The 20,941-nt window shown below is 40.3% G+C and overlaps 2 protein-coding genes and 1 long non-coding RNA gene across 6 annotated transcripts in view; 2 read left to right on the forward strand and 1 right to left on the reverse strand.

The window, feature by feature from the left end:
• LOC126399604 (ion channel TACAN-like) overlaps positions 1-3,225 on the forward strand; it is a 9,702-nt gene extending 6,477 nt beyond the window's left edge. Inside the window, exons 7-12 of the mRNA XM_050059699.1 lie at positions 1,197-1,262; positions 1,731-1,792; positions 1,873-1,965; positions 2,164-2,228; positions 2,528-2,596; positions 2,849-3,225. Of these exons, the coding sequence (XP_049915656.1) occupies positions 1,197-1,262; positions 1,731-1,792; positions 1,873-1,965; positions 2,164-2,228; positions 2,528-2,596; positions 2,849-2,962 (469 nt within the window). The 3' untranslated portion in view covers positions 2,963-3,225. The remainder of the gene's footprint in view (positions 1-1,196; positions 1,263-1,730; positions 1,793-1,872; positions 1,966-2,163; positions 2,229-2,527; positions 2,597-2,848) is intronic.
• LOC126399614 (uncharacterized) lies at positions 2,010-5,026 on the reverse strand. Of its 3 annotated transcripts, none has more exons than XR_007570914.1 (3): positions 4,927-5,026; positions 2,818-2,968; positions 2,010-2,580 (listed from the first exon to the last, which is right to left on the reverse strand). It is a non-coding gene; the product is annotated as an uncharacterized LOC126399614 (long non-coding RNA). The 3 variants fall into 3 exon arrangements; XR_007570916.1 differs by having other exon boundaries at positions 4,892-5,026; XR_007570912.1 differs by having other exon boundaries at positions 4,857-5,026.
• Positions 5,027-5,311: 285 nt separating this feature from the next.
• porb (P450 (cytochrome) oxidoreductase b) overlaps positions 5,312-20,941 on the forward strand; it is a 30,717-nt gene continuing 15,087 nt past the window's right edge. The window contains exons 1-5 of one of the 2 annotated variants that reach the window (XM_050059678.1): positions 5,312-5,365; positions 8,128-8,299; positions 15,995-16,043; positions 19,064-19,192; positions 20,644-20,796. In XM_050059678.1, coding sequence (XP_049915635.1) covers positions 8,130-8,299; positions 15,995-16,043; positions 19,064-19,192; positions 20,644-20,796 — 501 coding nt within the window. In that variant the 5' untranslated portion in view covers positions 5,312-5,365; positions 8,128-8,129. Of the gene's footprint in view, positions 5,366-8,127; positions 8,300-10,975; positions 11,607-15,994; positions 16,044-19,063; positions 19,193-20,643; positions 20,797-20,941 lie in introns of those variants that run through there. The other variant, XM_050059686.1, reaches the window with a different exon arrangement.

Genomic DNA, 20,941 nt, shown 5'->3' on the forward strand with positions numbered 1-20,941 from the left:
AAGCGGCAAATTGGTATGAAAGCTGGTTCAGGGCATATTCGTCCATTTATGAATAAATATGGAGTGGAAACGCTCATGCATGTGCACCAAGTTCCTGTGTTGACATCCTGTCACTAGGCTACATCTTCTTCTTCTTTTTCTTCTTTTTCTTCTTCTTCTACTGTTTAATGGGGACCCGTGGGACCCGGCGGGACCCTACTGTTTAATGGGGACCCGTGGGACCCGGCGGGACCCAATCCCAATGCAGCCCTCTATGTCAGAGAACAAAAGTTACCCGGGCCATGGCCCCCCTGGCCCCCCCGGTTCCGCGGTCTATGGGTGAGGGAACAATTCCAGTGGTGAGGGAAGAATGGATTATGTGTGTGATGAGAGGGGGCAGAGAGGGAACGGTGGCTTTAACAAGAGCAGTTGGAAGGGGAACTAACTGGCAGGTTGATGATTTGGATTTTTTGATCAGACTAGTGGTTTCGAAAAAGGAAGGTAGAACACATAACAGTTTTACCAGATGTATCTATAAGGACTTGGTTGTACTTTTGATGTCATGGCGGATAACGAAGGAGCACCATCTAAAAGAAAAATAACAGAAGAAGACTAAACGGGACAGTGATAGGGCTCGAGCCCAAACGCGTGTAAACCTCGGTCGGGCATTCACCAAGTGGAGAGAGCTGAGAGATTTGAAAGGTTTTAAAACTGATCCCGAGTTGGCCCTTTTCCTAATCGACAGATATGTAATTTTCGTACCGCAACTTGTTAGACGTTGTTTCACTTCAATATATGACGACATGGAAGTTATAAGCAAGCTAAATGTAACGTTAGCTGATGTGAACCGCTTTTGTCTAGTAACGTTACAACAAACGCCACAAAATTATCTGTGACTGTGACCATGAACACAAATATACAGCAGGCAGTTGTCCTCAGTTTATAAGAAATTCAGAGCTACACCAGAACATTTATGATTTTCCTCTCGCTCTCCAAAACAAATGCATGCGGTAATTGCCGGCTGCAGTCGAGATTTTACGAATGAAGCCGAATGCCGGCTGCAGTCTGAATTTTACGACACCAGACTGTGGGTGTCATACCGCTTCAACCAAAGGGGGCACTATAATCAACGAAAACGTAAAGTTCTGCACAGCTGCTTTAACAAAGTGTAAAAACATGTAATCTAAATATCTAATAAAATGTATCCTGCATCATAGAATCAAAGGCTGGTGGGTTTTTCATCACTACATCTCTGCATTTTTGTCCGGTGTGATGCTGACATGGTGAGTAGATGGAGATAAAAACTCTAGACTAATAAACAGGTAAACTCTATTATTATTATTATCACAAGTTTTAACCATTGGATGTATTCAGGTTTTGTACCTTGTCAACGTTTGTGTCAGAGCTGGCTGCAGACTGACTTGGCAGAGATGGCTGCCATCTTCTTTTTACATGGATTGGAATATTGTGCTCTTACTACCACTAGATGGCACAACAAGTATCCACAAACGAGGACAACAGGTTTAAGTTAAGCAGAATGAAGTATAAGGTCAAGTAAACCCAAAACATGATGTCCTCATATGAGGACGCAGAGTCTCAGAAGGTTAAATCACTGAGATGACAAAAAGACAATAACTTCCCTTCATTTAAACATGAACTTTCTGTTCCTATCGAGGAAAAAAGAAAATTCATTAAGTATAATTTTTTTTTCTATGTAATAAAAAATATTCTCCCTTTCACTCACTTTCAAGGCCAGATGGGAACCTGTACAAGACATTCAGGAACCAGTTCCTTGCCTACTCTTTGTATCAAAGTAAGGTCGAAGTACTTGAAACACATCCAGTCTTTTCTGAATCAAACCAAAGCCTCACCTTTTTTATCTGGAACACACAGGTTTTGTTCAGTGTCTGCAGTGCTATTATCAGAGTGGATGCCTGTACAGGCTGCGAGCCCTTGGAGAGAGACACAACATGGACCTGACTGTGGGTGAGATACACTGTAGCATGCCAAGGACACAGAACACAGACACACTCAGCCAGGCATATTTGACTATTTAGTGAAGATTTGAGACACAATGATGCTCCGTTTGGCAGGTCTCAGGCTCCTCATTGTCTCTGCTGTATTACACAAATGTTGAAGTTTAAAAAAAGGTGCTTGAAAGACTTTTCTGCTTTCTGTTTTTAGAGGGGTTTCAGTCGTGGATGTGGAAAGGGCTGACGTTTCTGCTGCCCTTCCTGTTTTTTGGTCATGTGAGTACAATGTGTGACAGTGACCTAATTCACAACAGAACTTGAGAAATATCCTCTGCTTATAAATCCCGCTTTGTCATGGTTAAGACTGGTTGACACAGACAAACTGATGAAAAAATGCTGATAATGCTGATGTCATTCTAGACTTAACATTACTCTGCATATGTAGGCATGACTCGAGACAATGTTCAGGTGTTTGATCTCAATAACAGCTTAAGCTTTTGTCTACGTTTGCAAAGCTTCAAACACTTTTTTTTTTTACAACACAAAGTCTTAAGTCCTCGTGTTTTGTCTTGTAGTTCTGGCAGCTCTTCAATGGCCTCTCTCTCTTCAGAATGGCTCAGCTCCCAGACTGTAAAGAATGGCAGGTCAGTGCTCTCACAGTCACCAAAGTTGGATTATTTCACCCTGTTCCTGCTTTTACAACAGTTAACGATTTGCTCTATCCATCATCTGTCCTACAGTAACCTAACACTTATTATCTGCATGGCTAAAACATGTTTTGTATAATACATTATATTAAGTTTTTGCATCCCAACCTGATCCCCTCCAGAAATGATGACGAATAAAAGCTATTATGCTTACTCACGGTTTGCTCCCTTTGTTCCACGTGATGCCAGGTCTTGATGTGTGGTCTCTGCTTCCTCATTCTGTTCATGGGAAACTTCTTCACCACTGTTGCTGTCGTCCGTCACAAGGTCAAGAACAGGAAGCAGAAACCAAAGAGTCTGTGATACATACTATAATTAAAAATGAAAAGCTCACGTCATTTATTGCTGTCATTATTTGCACATTATTTGCTGTGTCATCAAATTATTACAAGTCATGGCTATTATTGCAGAACATGTAGACTGTAAACTTCATGTAAAAAGTTTTATGTCAAATCAAGCATCATTAAGATTAAAGTATCCTTCATAATACTTCTATGTTCTTATCTTTGTATAATTAGTGACATTAATCGTATAGTAAAAGGCAAAAATGAATAAAACCCAATAAATATTTGCTTTTACAGACACATCAGCCTCTGTGATTTTTTTTTTCTTTTTTTAGTACTTCTACATATTTTGTACTTGCATACATGTGTCTGTTTAATTGCAGCCCTTTATTCCTGTTTTTTCCCCTTCTATTATACAGTTGAGTTGAAGTTGGGCGTGTAAACTCTGAGTTTCCCTGCAGAGATTTAAAAAGTACATCTCATTCTATCGTATTATATTACATTGGACAGGTATTTCCTCCCTGTAATTTCACACAGAATGCAACTTTAACTTGAGATAGAACCAATCGGAGTATGTAGTAGACTCACTCATGAGTATTTCCATTTATAGATACTTTACACTTCTACTCCACTACATTAAGGAAGAAAATAGGTTATTATATCTCACTCCACAACATTTATTTGAAAGCAGTAGTAGCTATTTATTTTGTATATTGTACAAAACTTGTGAAGATCTTACAAAATCTGGTTTATTGATGACTGCCTGGTAGTCCTAATCAAAATGAGCTCCAGCTCCACCTGCTAATACAACATTAAAATTAGAAATAATAATCAAAATCATACTATATAACACTGGCAGGCAGAAATTGAGGTATTTAAGTTATTTACTTAAGTCAAACAAGCAGTACCAAACTTATAAAAGTCCTATAGTACAGGAGCATTAGCAACAAACTGTACTTAAACTACTGAAAGTAAAAGTACTCATCATGCAGAGAGACCCCTGTCCGTTATTACTGTTCTGCATCACAATTAATGATGTATTCATATTTTAACAGTAGAGTAATTTTGTAATTTAAAGGGTGAGCTAATTCAGTATATTAATGTACTACTGGGTATCTTAATTTATGTATGTAATAATGCTTCATGTTGTATAAACTGATTTGGTATTTGAAAAGTAAGTGGAGTTAAAAGCTCATTTGACATGTAGTGAGCCAGAAATATAAAGTATAAGATAGACAGGCCTGTAAAGCACTTCATTAATCCTAATGGGAAAATGCAGATGAACAAAGGACAACATAAGGAAACAGAAATGGGTATATGAGAAGATATAAAAGCCCCAAATTTCTGCATAATACTGATTTAATGTTCTGTTTATTTCTCCTCAACAGTGTTGCTTGTGTGGAAGATATGTGTATTATTGTCATTTTACTCTGCGTCGTCGTATTTTTTAAAGCTATGCATATTCTATTCTTCCCTTTAGGTGAGGTACCATGAAACTGTTCTACTTTTCTCTGTTCTTTATATCTAAATGCACAAATAAACGTAAACCTTATGAACAAATAACCAAAATTAGAACTGGAAATTTAACAGAAAACTAAAAACTAGGACCAAACTTTGAATATATACAACCACAGAGCCTGGTAGGCCTATTATTCTGTACATGGTTAACGCAAGTCTTGTAGATAACTGTACAGTATAATGTCTTGTATGGATATGGAAAGGTCCTTCATTTAAACTGCATTTATGGAGCACTAGGAAGACAGTAAATCCATATACACTCACACAGTACACGCTATACCTACAGTTAAAATGAAAACACTTGTGATATTTGGCTGTTTTACTCAAAACTTTGAATGCATGACAGAGTATCTTTTAAATAATGTGGCCTTGCTGCTTTTACTTAAGTAAATAACCTGAAAACTTCTTCCACCATGCAGAAAATCCTCACAGGTAGATGGTCTGTGCAACATGTGTCCTTGGCACCCCTGCAGGCGAGGAGGACACTTTTGATGAGTCTGCCTTTCGGTGAGGATGCACGGTCTCTTGTGCTGGGTAAATTGCATAACCATGACCCTTTGCCTGCTGCACCTCGACAGTTATTTATTATAGCAGGTTACGTACGCACAGCGATATTAGGTAATGCCTCTGTGGACCCGTCCATGATGAGACACGTGTTCGCAGAAATAAATAGAAAATAAACACGCTTAGTTTGAACAGGGAATTTATGTGGAAGCGTCTCTTTAAAAGAAAAGCGTGTGCAGCGTTTTAATTATGAAAATATGAGTACATTTAATTTATTTGGTGTTGAGAGTGGACGGGTCCACCCCCGCGGCCAGGATGGAGTTGGTTTGATCCTACATGGCGTAAAGTTTTCTTCCGCGTTGAGCACAGTGTGAGCCTGACACAGAGAGGGGAGGCGAAGGTAAGCTTGACACCAAACTCACGTCTTAAAGTTGTTTTACATCGACTTGTAGTCTGTGGCAGTCTGTGGGAATTACACGTAATTGATAATAGATTCACTTAGAAACTAGAAACTTAAAATACAGTTAGTTTTTTTCAGTGAAACATTAGCTAAAGCCAAGTGCTGACTCCGGTGTTACGCAAACTGTGGCTAACTCATATTACTCGTTTCTTTGGTGTGTAGCTAAAGTTGAAAATACAAGCTTTGTATATTTTAGACAACACTATTTGACTCTAAATTAAACTGTCATTTTTAAAAGCATATGTCTTGAACCAGCGTTGGCACGTTCCAGGGAATAGCCGGGGCCCAAACTCCTGTTTCGCTGGTTATCTTTTCAATAATCACAGTGTTATTTGAACACCAGCGTTATTTTCTGAACAGGAAACCTCAGCTATGACTTAATTAATCTAAACAAATAAATCTGGTGTCTGAATTACACGTGTAACATTCATACACGCTGTCGTTAACCGGCGCAGATACGTCAAGTGTTACACAATACCGGTGTTTGCTTTAAGCAGAAGAGGCTGATTGTCAGTGAGCTCTTGTAAACCTCGTCCACATCTGGTTTCATTGATCATTTAAGCCCCTCGATAGCAGCAGCTATTGAAGATTCTTTAATTTGGCTTTCTTGGCAGTCTCACATGACTTTGAATAACCCATGTGCTAGCCTGTAGTTGGCGCACACACTGGATACAGTGTTTGTGTCACGTACTTGGCTTCTTCTCCTCATCTGGAATAGTCACTTCCTTAAATTAATGGGCATTTTCTCCTGCATGTCATGTCTTTGAAAGCCCATACTCCACAGGCTGTGAAATCAACAAGTAAAAAATAACTAGTCTTGATTGTCAAAGTAATGAATTAATAATTTCCTGTGTAGTTAGGCTTGTCTCCTCTTGTTACTACCTGTGCCAGATAACCCTGCACCTACATATATGATACAGTATGGACGTGACAGGTGATACTGGTGTTCTCAGTATGGACTGCTAATTGAGCCTCCTGAGAGATGACTCACAAAGACGTCGGCATGGATACTATAACACAACAGACAAAAGACACTGACACTGTACCCGTGGTGTAGATTGTGGCCATTAGTTTAGATTGATCAGACTTAACATTATTATTACAAAAATATTCATTCTTTACTGATTTATAGAGATGTGGTGGACTAAATATACCTCTTTGTGAAATCCAGTACAATTCAATTGAACCACAAAGGTTACTGTAGGTTGGTATTCCTTGTTCGATTACAGCTGGGGACCCTTGGTGCATATCATATGTCTCTGCCCTCCTTTTTCCTGCTTCTATACTGTGCACCGTACAATAAGAACAAAATGCAAAACAACAAAATGATGATACATATCAATTAAAAGCCAGGTGTCCCTTAAGTGTGTTTGGATTTCTGCTTTTGGGAAAAAGTTGATACTGATGTTATAGCGCCTTACAGTACTCCCAAATCTCCATTAAATTTATCCACAGGTTAATTGTCCCAGCAGATAAACTAGTTCATATTGCAGTTATCTTATCTGTGTACGTCAACTGATAAAATAACAAGAAATGTTAGCACAGGGATGGCAGAGGTCTACTTCAGGTCATGTTGAAACTATTTTTGGCAATCAGAAATCTTGGACAGTCTCAGTTCTTTAATAACTAAAGTTATCTTTATCAGAACATTTGTGTGATTCTGCATAAAATGTGAATATAAGTTAATGCATTGTTAACAGACTTTTTAAACTCTTAAATATAATATTAATAATAACAACAATAAGTAAAACGTAATTTATGTATCGCAATCGATGCATAAAATGCAACACAAAGTGCAGACAATCAAAACATTCGTGACAGAGGAAAAAAGATGTTAAAAACAAAAGATAAAGTAAAATACTTTTGGTTTTATTGGTAATATGTTTTCTCCTGATTATATTATCACAAGCTGTGAAGTCACCATGACTTGTGTACCTATAGAGGTCTGGCACGCAGGTAACCCTGTGCATTCATAGCTGAAGTGGTTTTCCTTTTCTGTCAGTAAGTCAGAGGTCTTGTAGTGAGCAAGCCGATTACTGTGTACATGGCTATGTTAGTCAAGCTGCTCTCTCGTAGTGCAGCAGCCAGCCTACAGGAATCAGAGAGAATCGAATCTCTTTGTTTTCAGTCCTTGAACCAAATTGAAACTTGAGAGCTCAGAACATGAAGTCCTCTCGTGCTCCGTGTGAAAAGAGCCGCCGCCGTTGATGCACGACAAGAAATTCTTGCTGTGTCGGAAGAAGTAGGTTATGATGTTATAATACCTAGAGCCAATTGTTCAATAATGCGTGCACAAAAGCTATCATTGTATGGTATGGCATGTAAAATGCTGCGCACATATGTTAGCAATCATATCGTTCTGTGCAGCATTTTAACCAGTTTTATGCCAGAGCCCCCAGTTTGGTTCAGTGGGAATTTTTAACTGAGACTGTAGAACCAACACTGATTTTTAAAATGCTGATTTTAAATCTCACCTCGCTCAGTCATTATAAGATTATGGTTATGTTATAAAAAAAACTGGTGGGTGGTTTTAGATTAATTTTTCATCGAATAGTAAAAAAGTAACACATCTTCCTCACGGTCAAAACAACTGACTTCAAGCTGCTTGTTTAATCTAGCCAACAGTCCAAAGTGATTTATTATACAAGAGTACTATGAAATATTTGGCCCAGTGATCAAATTTGATTAACTTTTTGTGGCAGACATGGACGCTGAGACCACCACCCACACCGAGCCAATGGTGGAGGAAGAGGAGCCTCTTTTCAGCAACCTGGACATCTTCCTCTTCACCCTGATTGTTGGCCTTGTCATTTATTGGTTCATGTCCCGCAAGAAGCCCGAGCCCATCCCCGAATTCAAGAAGCTTGTCACACCGTGAGTATCCATCACAGTATATGTCAATTATTAGTATTAGTATTACTATATTGCAAGCCAGATCTAACTCTTAAGTAGTCTCCTGTATATGTATACACTAGGTTCCTTTCCTATTACGTAAATGCAGTTAGAAAAACAGTATTATCCTTCACTTAGACGGTATCAAGTTGTCTCTACATGAGCCCTGCAAGTGTGTGAGAGTGCACGGCTTATAGCTTGTAAATGTGTCACTAGGAGCGACCTTTGTTTTCTCTGTCTCTTTGTCCTGCACTGTTACACAGTCCCTCTTCTCTCTCTCAGAAACGTATCTGATCTCCCCCTCTCTCTCCTGCGAGAGTGTCTCTAGGCCTCAGTTCACAATCATTAGATTTCAGCTGACGATTCATTGCCATACAGATAATTCTGATTAACGATTTAATTGTCTTTTTGGTTTCATTTTATGCCACACTGTGGTGCTGTTGTGTTTGGCTTTGCAACTATAACTAAATTCATGTTGTTAATTTCAATGGCTGCTCAGAAAGCCAGTGTAAACCGTTGCTTAATCGCAGGGGAGAGTAATTTGAATTCATCGATTCATTTTGTTTTATTTTATGGGATACGGTTGGGTTTGAACAGATGAGTTTTCAGTCAGCGACAGAACATGTAGAGATTCTGCTGTCCTGATGTCAATGGGGAGTTTGTGCCACCATTGCAAAGTCAACGCAGCAGTCTTGACTTTGTAGATTGCTAGCTGAGCCCCCTTCACTCCGAGGGAGTAGCAAGTTGATTTGCAGTAACAGAGCATAGTGGACAGGCCATGTCATGCTTGTATGATGGGCCTGAGCCATTCACAATATGATAGGTGTCTTTAATTGGATTTGAGCATCCACCAGGAGTGAATGGGGGATTTGGTGGAGCAGATTAGTGTGGAAGAATTTGGGAAAGTTAAAGATCAGCCAGGCTGCTGCATTCTTGGTGAGCTGCCGAGGTCAGATGACCTATTCAGGCACACAAGCCAGAGGTGAATTGCAGTATATAGGCATGAGATGACAAGGGCCTGGACCAGAACCTGCGCCCCCTCCTGGGTGAGGAATGAATTTGTCCTCCTGTTGTTGTGGAGAATGAGTCAGAGGGAGTGGGTTGTCGCAGAGATGTTAGCAGCAAAAGACAGCTGGTCATCCAGTGTCACACCGTAGTTCCTTGTAGTCAGAGTCACGGACACTACAAAGTTCCTAATGGTGATGAAGAGATGACGGATGGGAGATGCCTTTCCTGGAAGGAAGAGCAGCTCTGTGCAGACATCCACTCAGAGATGTCAGCCAGACAAGCAGAGATTTGTTGTGTCACCAAGGTTTCAGTCTGGGGAACAGACGAGAATAGTTGAGTGTCATCTGCATAGCTGTGGTTTGGTAGCTGAGATTTGGTGTAGAGAGAATCAGCTTATTAGAAAAGCTGGATGGAAGCGACAGCTACAGAATAAATTTCCCCCGTAGCTGTCCAAGACATTAATGCACTTTGGGGAGATCAAGGGCAGACTCTGCTATACATTAAGAAACGTGTTACCAGCACCTCTCTGTAATCATCTTGCTTAAATATTAATGAAGTAATATGAGGTGAAATGGAAGAACCTGCCCTAGGTCAAGACAGCCAACCTGTCTTTTTCCATGTTTTTTCTTGACGTAAGAACATTGTGCTCAGGTAGATGCTTTATTTGCTTCAACCAAGCAGATGGAAATGCACTTAATTAACTTTCTGTTTGTTGGCACACTTGTAACCTTGGCTTTAAATTCCCTTCATGTGCACAATGATTGCAATCAGCTCACATAATCACAATTAGGTAATTATGTAATAATGGCGTTAAGCCTACTCATCGCTTATTATTTGGAGTGGTGGAGGCTTGGCTTAATTTCACTGGACTCGCCCTCCAATGGCCACTTTTTTAAGCCCCTCCCCACCCACAACACAATTTCCTTGGTCACCATAATAAAGCCTGGGGCCAGCAGCAGCCTCACTCATTGTGGCTGAGGTCTTGCGTAGCTATGTGAATGGAGACAGTGTTGGAGGGCCGAGCGGGGGAGATCCTGACCATTTGTGTAGAAACAGAAGGCTGGCCCTGAAGGGGGGAAAGACCCCTGTAGAGCACGTTTTGCTTTGCGAATAGTGTGCATCTGTGGAGGGCGGGAATACAGGAAGGGAGCACAGAGCTGGTCTCCCCTCCCCTTAAAGGGAGCAGTGATTACCTAACTGTTATGAAGGGGGCGTAGTCTTCCATGTCTTTCCTGTGCTTTTGTTTTTGGCCCTGAACCCATTTTGAAAGTTCCCTGGAGAGCAAACGAGGAGGGCGAGCCAAGCTGCTTTTGTGAGTCCTCTCCAAAGGTGGAAAGTTGAGGCAAAAGACAAGCAACCCTTTCTTTGCCCTGAGTTACTTTTTTTTTTCATTCTTCTTCTTCTTTCCCCACTCCCCTGTTTTTCTTTTTAGTGTGTGTGTGTGTGTGTGTGTGTGTGGGCTGAGCTGCTCTGCCATTGGAGAAAGGCCATGTCACAAATGGAATCCTTTTATGATAAATGAGGTTGCCATAGCAATGACATTCCCCTCTCTCCTCCAGTGAGATGGGGGCGGGGGATACTTTAGAAAAAAAAACTACCATTCACAGCTTTTTCCCCCCTCCTTCAATAGTCCTCCGAGGAGTTGCTCTGATAACCAGCCAAATGCTCAGAATGGATCTTGTAGACTTTTTCGTTCCCAACACCTTTCAGACCGGAGAGGAAAAGGGGCGGGGATGAGGAGGAAGGCATTTTCAGCCCGTAGAGTGTTTCAGTGTGTGTTTGTGTGAGTCAAAAGTGTGGGTCTGCAGCTCGGCTACATTTTATGGGAAAGTCAGTTTCCCACCATTGTGTCCTCAGCGGTTGCCAGACACTGACAGGGCTTGTAGTCTGTGTATGTGTGTGTGTGTGTGTGTGTTTGTGTGTGTGTGTGTGTGTGTGTGTGTGTGTGTGTATGTATGTATGTGTGGAGTTCTGTGTGTGTAGAGAACAGACGCTGCTGATTTCAGAGAGCAGCACAGGAAGAGGCAGAGTTCAGATCGTGTTGGAGCCTCTGAGGTGAAGGCAGCTCTTCCAAATCTGCGAGTGTCCGGCTGTCTCTCTGGACTGGTTTTGTTTTTCCATCCTGTGGTTGTGGAGCGTTGACGTCCTGCTTTTGATTTTGAGCGTGGCGGTTCCCGGCGTGGCCTAGCCAGTGGTGCTAGTGGCAGTGGTGAGCTACAGGGCTGCATGCCATGGGCTGTGTCTTCTCCCTGCCAGAGGACAGGAGAGATGCTGCTGAGAGGTCAGTAAAGAGTCTGATTTACTGCTTCGTCTAAGACTGACTAATGATTCTTGTTTAAAATAGTCGTAAATATTTGTCACTGGGTATTGTTTAGTTTGACAGACGGAGATCACACGTGTGCGTTGAAGTTTTCCAGTGACACCTTGTGAGTGATTTGTACAGTAAATGTTGAACTTGTGGCTTGTTTCCAGACTAAGCTCTACACTAAGTGTATTTTGCCTTTTTCTCGCACACACAGTGGTGAGATAGCGGTTTCAAAAGCCATACAATGTTCCCAGTAGGTTATGTAAGAGATGGTCATGAAATCTGTTCGACTACAAACACAATTTGATTATTGGGGCTTCTGTTTTTTCCTCCCCTTTTCCACAAGCTCCTCAAACACTGCTCCGTTAGCCATCACTGTTTCGCACATTTCCACCTTGTTTACATTTATTAGGGCTTTTAAAATTAATAGCCAGAAACATGTCATTGGTTGTAACATCCTAAAATCACCTCCATGTTTGAGTGCTGCAGGGCAAGACTGATGTGACTTAGTGTGCTTGTTTGAAAAGGTTTACTTCCTGTGTGGATGAATGAATGGAAAATTAGACAATATACACAGATGATGAGCTCTGGACTGTTTGGACTAAACTGTAAATTACTCAAACAATGACTGAATGCCAGCATGAGTGAGTGTGTTTACGCGTGGGACTCGAGCCATTGCAGGAAGGAAAAGGTGTTTGAGATCATGCATTTGCATGTTATCAGTGTCAAACTGGCGTGGCATATTACTTTGTTCCTGTTTTAGGAATGCTAATATTCAAAACGTGTGATATGCAAAGACAGCTTTGTCTTCCTTGAATGATGTTGCTGCAGCTAGTAGATCCACAACACTGATGATGTGCCTTCACTTATGATATGGTCCTTCTTTTTGTTTTTTGTTGGCATGTTATTTATTTCTTTCATGTATATTCTTCTAAGACTTTGTACTCTGCGATTACAAGATGAAAATGAAACTTAGTAACCCATAAAATTCCCAGTTGGGCAGTTATTAATGATCCTATCGATCCATATCCTCACAAAATGATTCTCACAATATCATTAAATATTAGTTTGTGTTACACAGATTAAATCAGATGGATGTGTTTTGCTGTACGCATTTTATTTTCAGTTTTACACATGGCACTCCAGATTTTGAACTCTGGTCACCTGGCTATTTGTTAATGATGCAGAAAAATCCTCTACGTTGAGTGACTTCAGGGCCGCTGAAGCAGACGGTCTCAGCTGAAAGGTGCTCAGACAGATACTGCTAAATCTGTGGGGAATGCGTCAGCTCGGGGGCAAAGGCTTGTTTCAAATTTCGATCAGGAATTTACACTTAGCTCCAGAGAGCGGCCCGTATTAACCACGGGGGCTCATTTTTATGGCATGTTGGGCATCAGTCCCACATGCCTTCACTCTGCACACTGCTGTTCCTTAGGTTGTAAATTGTTTGACTAAATGTGTGTTAGAGGTCAAATATAGCAAATTAGTATATTGTGTCTACTCGTAGCGTTCATGGCTATCCTACAGCCTTGTTGCTTTTGGATATGGAAAATCAGAAAACATTCATCTGGCGTACTATCTCTGCTCATAGTTATGTGTGGCCTTTTTAATCCTTTCTCAGTGCAGCTGTCCACTTGGAGCTTTGATGCTGAATGAAGCGGCACTGCCTTTTATTCAGCTCCATAATAGATTTACTTCCCTTTTTTACTAACACACATGTTGTTTTGATCTGTTCCCGTCCATTAATTACTTCCTGGATGAATCTGAATCAATATTTTGAATTACCATGAGCTGTAACCTGAAGTTATCATGAATCAACCACTTCACGCTTTTTAATATTGGAAAACTGCATGATGTATGCTAATGTTTAGCACATGCCTTGTACATATGGTTAATATGACTAATGCTTGTATGGCTGCTGAGTCATTGCTCTGCTTCTCCCTGTTGTTAGCAATAACACTAACAATGACTGGACAGTTTAACCACGTTACCCCGAGAGTTTTGGCAGCACATTTATATCAATGCTGATTATTTAAATTCACAAGTTGCTATTAAGAGAATATGTTTTTGAAATTATTATATATCGCAGTATGGTGAATGAATAAGGGAATCACATAAAATTAAACCAAAGAAATCTTGCAATACATCAGATGAAGCTCTTCATGTGCATAAAACAGATTCAGTAACTAGTAAGTGTTAAAAGATTCTGTGTTTTACACTCAGGGCATTCATATAGTGGCCAATGGCTGTTTGCTATGTAAAGATGTAGTGGAGTAATGGCGTCCTGAACAGAGAGTGAGGTCATGCTACCTCTGTGTATGTTGTAATCTGAGCTTTTCTGTGGTTTGTTGTGGTAGACGCTCTGGCTGCATGTCCATGTTAGTGCATATGTGTGTATCCTAATGGCTAGCTCAGGGCTGCTGTTTTGCACAGCGTTCACACGGTGGTTACCAGTGATGTCGGGATGGCGTCATCGAGGAAGCATAGCGCCCACCAACTGCTTCTGCCCTGGTTAACACCATTGGCTCTGTCAGCACTGCTGCTGTTGTTTAGCACAGTTAATGGACTTAGCACTGTTAGCTGCTAGCCACCGGCTCAGCCACCCTCATTCTGAGAATCCTGAGCACTGTTACAATCTGACTTTTGCAATTCTGATCATATGACTGTGACGATGCAGTTCTCCTAAAGGTCAGCAAAATATTAAGTTGATAGATCAGCCAGTTTTACTCTGATGTTTGTTACGTAGTAGATGATGCAGTTGGGAATCACCAGAGGCCCCATGATACCATAGATATGCTGAGTACACATATTGCAATTTATTACCTTTTTTTCCAACTGTGAATTGTTTCCCAAAGGAAAACTTTGTCAATATCTGTTTTATCTTTGGTTCATTCATTTTTCTTTTTGAACTTATTATTTATTCAATGTATAACACAAAACACTTAACATAAAGTACAATACGGAGGAGATGTTTACATCAAAATTCACATACTAAACCCAATTTTAGGTTTTCTCATGCTCACATTCAACAATGGTAAACACATCTACACAAGTGATATCATTTCCTATAGTACACCTTGTATGTCGGTGCAAAAACCCTACATTTAAGAGCACAGGAAATACACCTATATGTAGAGCAGGGCAGTAACAATAGTACCAATTTAAAAAGCAAACAAAAGGACAAAGAGCGGTAGCTAGAGTTCTGGCATTGCCCGTTACCAGGGACCATTGTTCATTAAACTCATCCATGTCCAACTGTAATCTTGCTGTGGTCTTTTCCATAGTATAGACACTTTTTACCCTCGCTTTCCATTGAGCCATGCATGAGGGCTGCGGCTTTAGCCAGGTGGAGTGTCCTTACTAATTTAATACTTCTCTTGTCTGTCATATTCTCTGGAGTGAACCCCAGTATGAACAGTTCTGGGTCTAAGATGAAGTCAACATCCAAAATCTTTTTGATCTCTCTTTGAATCTTCACATTAAGTTTTATTGCAGCAAAATGCATGACGTGGACTGAAAATCAAACAGTTTTATTATTCTAGTAAGCTGCCAAAGTGACATTTGTATTTGCAATATTTAAACTTTAAAAAGGCTAATTAAATATTGATACATGGTGCGTCAGTCAGTGTTCCCTTCCTGTTGTCTGGTTGAAGGTACAAGCTGTGATCTAGATGTCAACAAAATGATAAAATCTCATGATCCTGCGCCAGAAGACAGAACCTGCTGGCACTCAGATTTATTGACAGATGGCCACATAATTGCCAGACTACCACTAGACAACAGCTAAATGTGCATTTCTGATGTCCTGTAGTGCTGTTAAAGGCTTGTTTACACCAGTGATGTTTGTGGTTAAATCAGTAAAACAGGCCTGTATTTCCACTTGGAAAAGTCAAACTCTTTACTATGTTGTGAATTCACCTCAGATTTATACAGATAAAAGATTTAGTGAGGTATTTGAATTAAAAAGAGTACCTCCACCTCTCCAGTGTGAAAATGATCTAACTGCACTGTAAATAAAAGTAGGATGACCTTGGGGGCGTCGGTGGCTTAGCTGGTAGAGCAGGTACCCCATATAGAAGGCTGTTGCTGCAGCGGCCTGGGTTCGAGTCCAGCCTGTGGCCCTTTGCTGCATGTCATCCCCCCTCTCTCTCTCTCCCCCCTCAAACGTACCTGTCCTGTCCATTAAAGGCAAATGCCCAAAAAAAATCTTTAAAAAAAAAAAAAAAAAGTAGGATGACCTTGTAAATAATTATTTCATGAGTCGACACTTTCTCTCTTCATTTCCTAAAACTGATGTTTGGTGAACGTGGTCACTGCTTTATAGTTTTAAATAACAAGTCTAACCTGTTTTTTTTTTCTTCCAGAACACCCACCACAAGAGAGACCAGTTTCATCGAGAAAATGAAGAAAACAGTGAGTGACGTTACTTAATCCTTCCCATCACTTCTGCTTCAGCTGTGTTCTGTGTCGACCATCTCATGTTTCCAACGCACATATATTCACCAGGAGCAGTTAAGCTGCTATTGTTCCAAAACATTACTCAGGGTATTTAACGTTAAACCAGGCGACTGTTTCAGAAAGCAGGTTTCGTGACAACTCCAAGTTAGCTAACCCTGAGATCTGGGTTTTCAGTTTCAGAAAGAGCGGTAACTTAAACTTTGGGTTGGTTACTGAAGTAACCTAACCTGCTCGCTGGTAGGTTTTCTACAACAAATCCTGAGTGTTTTTTCTGTGTTCTTCCTTCTGACAGAGCTGAACACGCTGTTTCATTTCTTCCTTGATTCAGTCCGTGTCAAAGCGCATATCAAAGTGCATTAATTAGAGGTTTAGGTCTGTCAAAATCAAAATCCTGTTTGGAAATTAGTTTGTTACTCAGGACTGTCTTAAGTTACCGCTTTTATGAGCTGTCAGTCATTTCAATGAACAGAGGGTTTTACCCTCATGTTAAAATATTTAACTGCATAAAGCCAGCCCTGATCTCTATACTCGGATACCTACATTTTTATGCTTAATCGTTGTCAGATGATGGGTTCTGAGTTTGAGTCACCTCCTTATAGTGTTGTCACGATACCAAAATCTTTGTTTCGGTACCAATACCAATATGAATTTCGATACTCTTCGGTACTTTTCCTAAGGAAAAGTCCTTTTGGATACAAACCTTTAGAACAATAAATAGTAGGGGTGTAACGGTACCAAAGAAATCATGGTTCGGTAAGTACCTCGGTACGGACGTCACGGTTTGGTAACTCAAATGTTCCACCAAGTTTGTGTTGTCTCGTGTTGTCTCCCTTTGCGAGGCAGACTTTCTCTTGTCTTTTTTCACGTGCGCCAGCTGCGAATGTCGATACAGGTGTTGTCATACACACCACTTGTGCAATCTGTGCTCCAATAGGAACAGGAAAGGCGTTTGTGTGCATAATTGAGTAAAATAAATTAACTAAATTAATGAATTGAATCAGTTTCAAAGTACCGGTATTTTCCGAATGCAGTATAGTACCGTTTGGAATACTCTAGTACCGCGGTACTATTTTAGTACCGGTATACCGTGCAACACTACCTCCTTATCAAAGTAAAACCTATACATGTCCGTCTTTTTGCGAGTGGATTGTTTTTTTCTAGGTTAAACTGTGACTCTTTACAAGACAGCTGTTAGTTTGTTAGAGCACTATCGTTATTGGGCGGGAGGTGGGGTACACCCTGGACAGGTCGCCAGATTATCACAGTGCTGACACATAGAGACAGACAACCATTCACACTCACAATCATACCTATGATCACCTATGTGAATTTATAACATTTGTTAAAGTAGCTGAAACAAAGCCACCGAAAGCTTTTGAGCCAAAGATCCAAATAGATGTCACAAAAAGTTTTTTAACCCCGTACCTTTTTTAAGTGTAAATCACCAACCACATTAATACTGGTCCAGACTGGGGCGTCAGTGGCTTAGTGGTAGAGCAGGCGCCCCATGTACAAGGCTGTTGCCGCAGTGGCCCGGGTTCAACTCCAGCCTGTGGCCCTTTGCTGCATGTCACTCCCCCTCTCTATCCCCCGTTCACACTTGTCTGTCCTATCAAATAAAGGCTAAAAAGCCCCAAAAAATATCTTAAAAAATTTTTAAAAATACTGTTCCAGACTGTGGGCTTTCAGTTGTGTCGCCATGTCTTTGATTTATGTATTTTTCCAATCTTCAACTATATTTTCCATCTTCAGTTGCTTGGTCATTTGTTTTGTCCCCGTCACATTAAAGCTGTACAAATATATTTAAAATGTGATGTAGGTTGTGGCCTAAATGATGGATTAATGAACATCACTGAATAAACCGTCATTATGTTAACTTAATGATGCCTCTCCCACTCTGACTCAGGCTCTTTTTAAAAAGAATATATATATAAATATGCAGAGTCTGGCAATAGATGCATTAATATCTCTATGTCCACTGGATTAAAATGGAGGCTCTTCCTTTTATTTGTCGCCATGGTGAATCGTAGTGTCAGAGCTCCATTGATAATGTCTTTTTTTACACTGATCAGCGTTTCTGAAACTGAAATCTCAGAGTCTCCATCTCAGCATTCATCAACTCAGAGCTCAGGGTTGGACTCAGAGTTTGTTAACCCTTCTTTCTGAAACTGGGCCCTTGACTTTGTTTTCCCCAGTTAAAACCTGTTTGATGTTCAAGTCAAAGTGCTTCAGATAAAAAGTGGAATTGTAGTGTTCAAGTAAATTTAGTTTTTCTCCTCTTTTGCTCTTTTGGATGGAGCTAATGATGACTGTAATGGTCTCTCTGCCAATGTGATTATACCATATGGAGTTTTGGATTACGAAACACTGTTTTGACTTTGATGGTCCTCTGTTCTCAAGGCAGCCTTGAGAAAAGACTTGTAGTTTTGAAACATGTGGTTTTGCAGCAAATAGTTCAGATACCATGATGGTGGCAGAGAAGAACTTTAGTCCGCAGTGCCATTTAATTTAGTCTCTGTTTTTCTTTGTTATGAGTTATCGTAGCAACACTGTGGGCAAGGAGAAAGTATGTCATGATTCCTGCAAATACATGTGCAGATGTAGCTGTTTGTTTATGTCAAGACAAGCTGTATGTCGAAGAAATGTTTGGTTGTTTGTTTGTCTGTCTTTGTTTGTTATTTGCTTTGAAATGAAGTCCAATCATGGGAAGCTTCTTTTTTTGTTCATCATGCAGTTTGGATTTATATCATCTCCCTGCCATGTGCAGAAGTAGTCTAGTTGGCAATGGAGAAAGTACATTCTGAATATATTTTAGATGATTTCCAAAGATCTGCAGCATCTGTTGTGCTCCCACATTGTCTGTGTTTGATAAAGCAGCCTGTCAGACATGAGAGATGGCTCAGCTTTTTATTGTAGTCGTCTGAGAAGGCTTTGACATGTCCCAAGTAAATGCCTTTCTGTCAATCTGTAACCAGGGCAAGAACATCATTGTGTTCTACGGCTCCCAGACGGGCACAGCAGAGGAATTTGCTAACAGACTGTCCAAAGACGCTCAGCGCTACGGCATGAAAGGAATGGCTGCCGATCCAGAGGAGTACGAAATGGTAATTTGCATCAGTGGAACAACACACAAACCACAGAATTAAAATTAACCGAGGTCCTCCCCATTCTTTTGGATCTAACTTAATATAGCTGCCAGTTAATTATTTGTGACAGTTTCATCATGGAAAAAGTATCAGTGCAGTGCTGAGGACTGCAGAAGTCATTTGGTTAACACCTCAGTGGTTATAATCTGATTCTCCTGCATTTTCCAGACATGAGACTTCAGTCATTTTGACGATAATATAATACATATCCTCTGGCAGATTGTACACCAGCCAAATAACAATTTATAGTAACTGCCAGAGTAATACAAGCTCTTCTAATTCACTGTGCTGAAATAAAACATGTCCACACAAGTGAGTGTATGAAAGACACACAAAGACGCAGCAGGCCTATATCCTTATGTGTATGCTATTACAATCACAGTAATATGCAGTGCACAATATTATAGCCTCAGGCTTTATCCAAGAAAGTGTTGCAACACTGCTGTGGGAACCATCATTGACATAGATAACATACCTGGGTTTGTTTGTCATTTAATGACTTACACACAGGACGTCATGGAGAAAATCAAAAACAATATTTCTGACCAAATACCTCAGTATCGATTTTGCTGTGATATTGTAGGGTTGACTGTTTGTGCTTTTATAAAATATTTACACAATGAGATTTTTGATACATAATGTGAATTTAATGACTAAGTGGGTAAAAGCAAATAATAGAACAGTTAGGTAAGTTCAGGAAATTATATCACTTTACCATAATGTAGCCTTTAAAACCAGGAAAGACACAGTGCGGACACATGGATGCCAATAACTCCCACATTTTTTGGCGTGTCCAAGTATTTCTGAGAAAAATATGTTCAAAGATTTTGGGATATACCTATTGATGTCAGCGCCCTGTGTTTCAGTGCAATAAGCGAAGACGTGATTAATAAAAAGTTGGTATCTGTGTAAAATACTGTTTACTGCCAGCGAGAAAGCGGCACAGATCTGAGCCTCTAAGCCTTAAACAATGGATGGACATAATCAAGGAGATCTTTATAATGGAAAAGATGACTTTCTCCAGTCTAGAGGAGAAATGTTCCCCCAGAAAATGTGAGAAGTGGACAGTCTTTGTTTCAGAAACTGTGGACGCAGCTTCACTGTGAATGTCTGCGGACAATAAAAGTACATTTAACACGTGGACTCATGATTACTCAACTGTTGTACCTCCACACAGTGTTCTCCATGGTGTTTATGTTTTGTCTAAACATCTAAATATTTTAAATCTAAGACCATATCTAGTCTCATATCATGATATTGATATTATATTAATATACTGCCAAACTCTTCTTGCACGTTCGCTGTCAGTACGCCTCTTGAGACAGCCAGACAGATTTTAAATACAAACTTCCTTACATTATTACTTTATCAGTGCTCACTGTCGCTGATTATGATGTCTCATCTTCCAGGGGGAGCTGTCCCGTCTATCTGACATTAAAAACTCCCTCGCCATATTTTGCATGGCCACCTACGGTGAGGGAGACCCGACAGATAACGCCCAGGACTTCTACGACTGGCTGCAGGAAAATGATGATGAAGACCTCTCTGGACTGAACTACACTGTGAGTCTTTATGCTTAAATTTTGTATACGTTAAAGGGAAAATTCAGTTTATTTCAACCTGTCTCCTATCGTCCTAAATTTGTTTCAAGTGACTAGTGACATAAAAATAATAGTTAGCATGTTAGCTGTTAGCCTAGATACAGCC

Source organism: Epinephelus moara, chromosome 2 (genome assembly GCF_006386435.1).
Source record: "Epinephelus moara isolate mb chromosome 2, YSFRI_EMoa_1.0, whole genome shotgun sequence".
NCBI classification, from domain to species: domain Eukaryota; kingdom Metazoa; phylum Chordata; class Actinopteri; order Perciformes; family Serranidae; genus Epinephelus; species Epinephelus moara.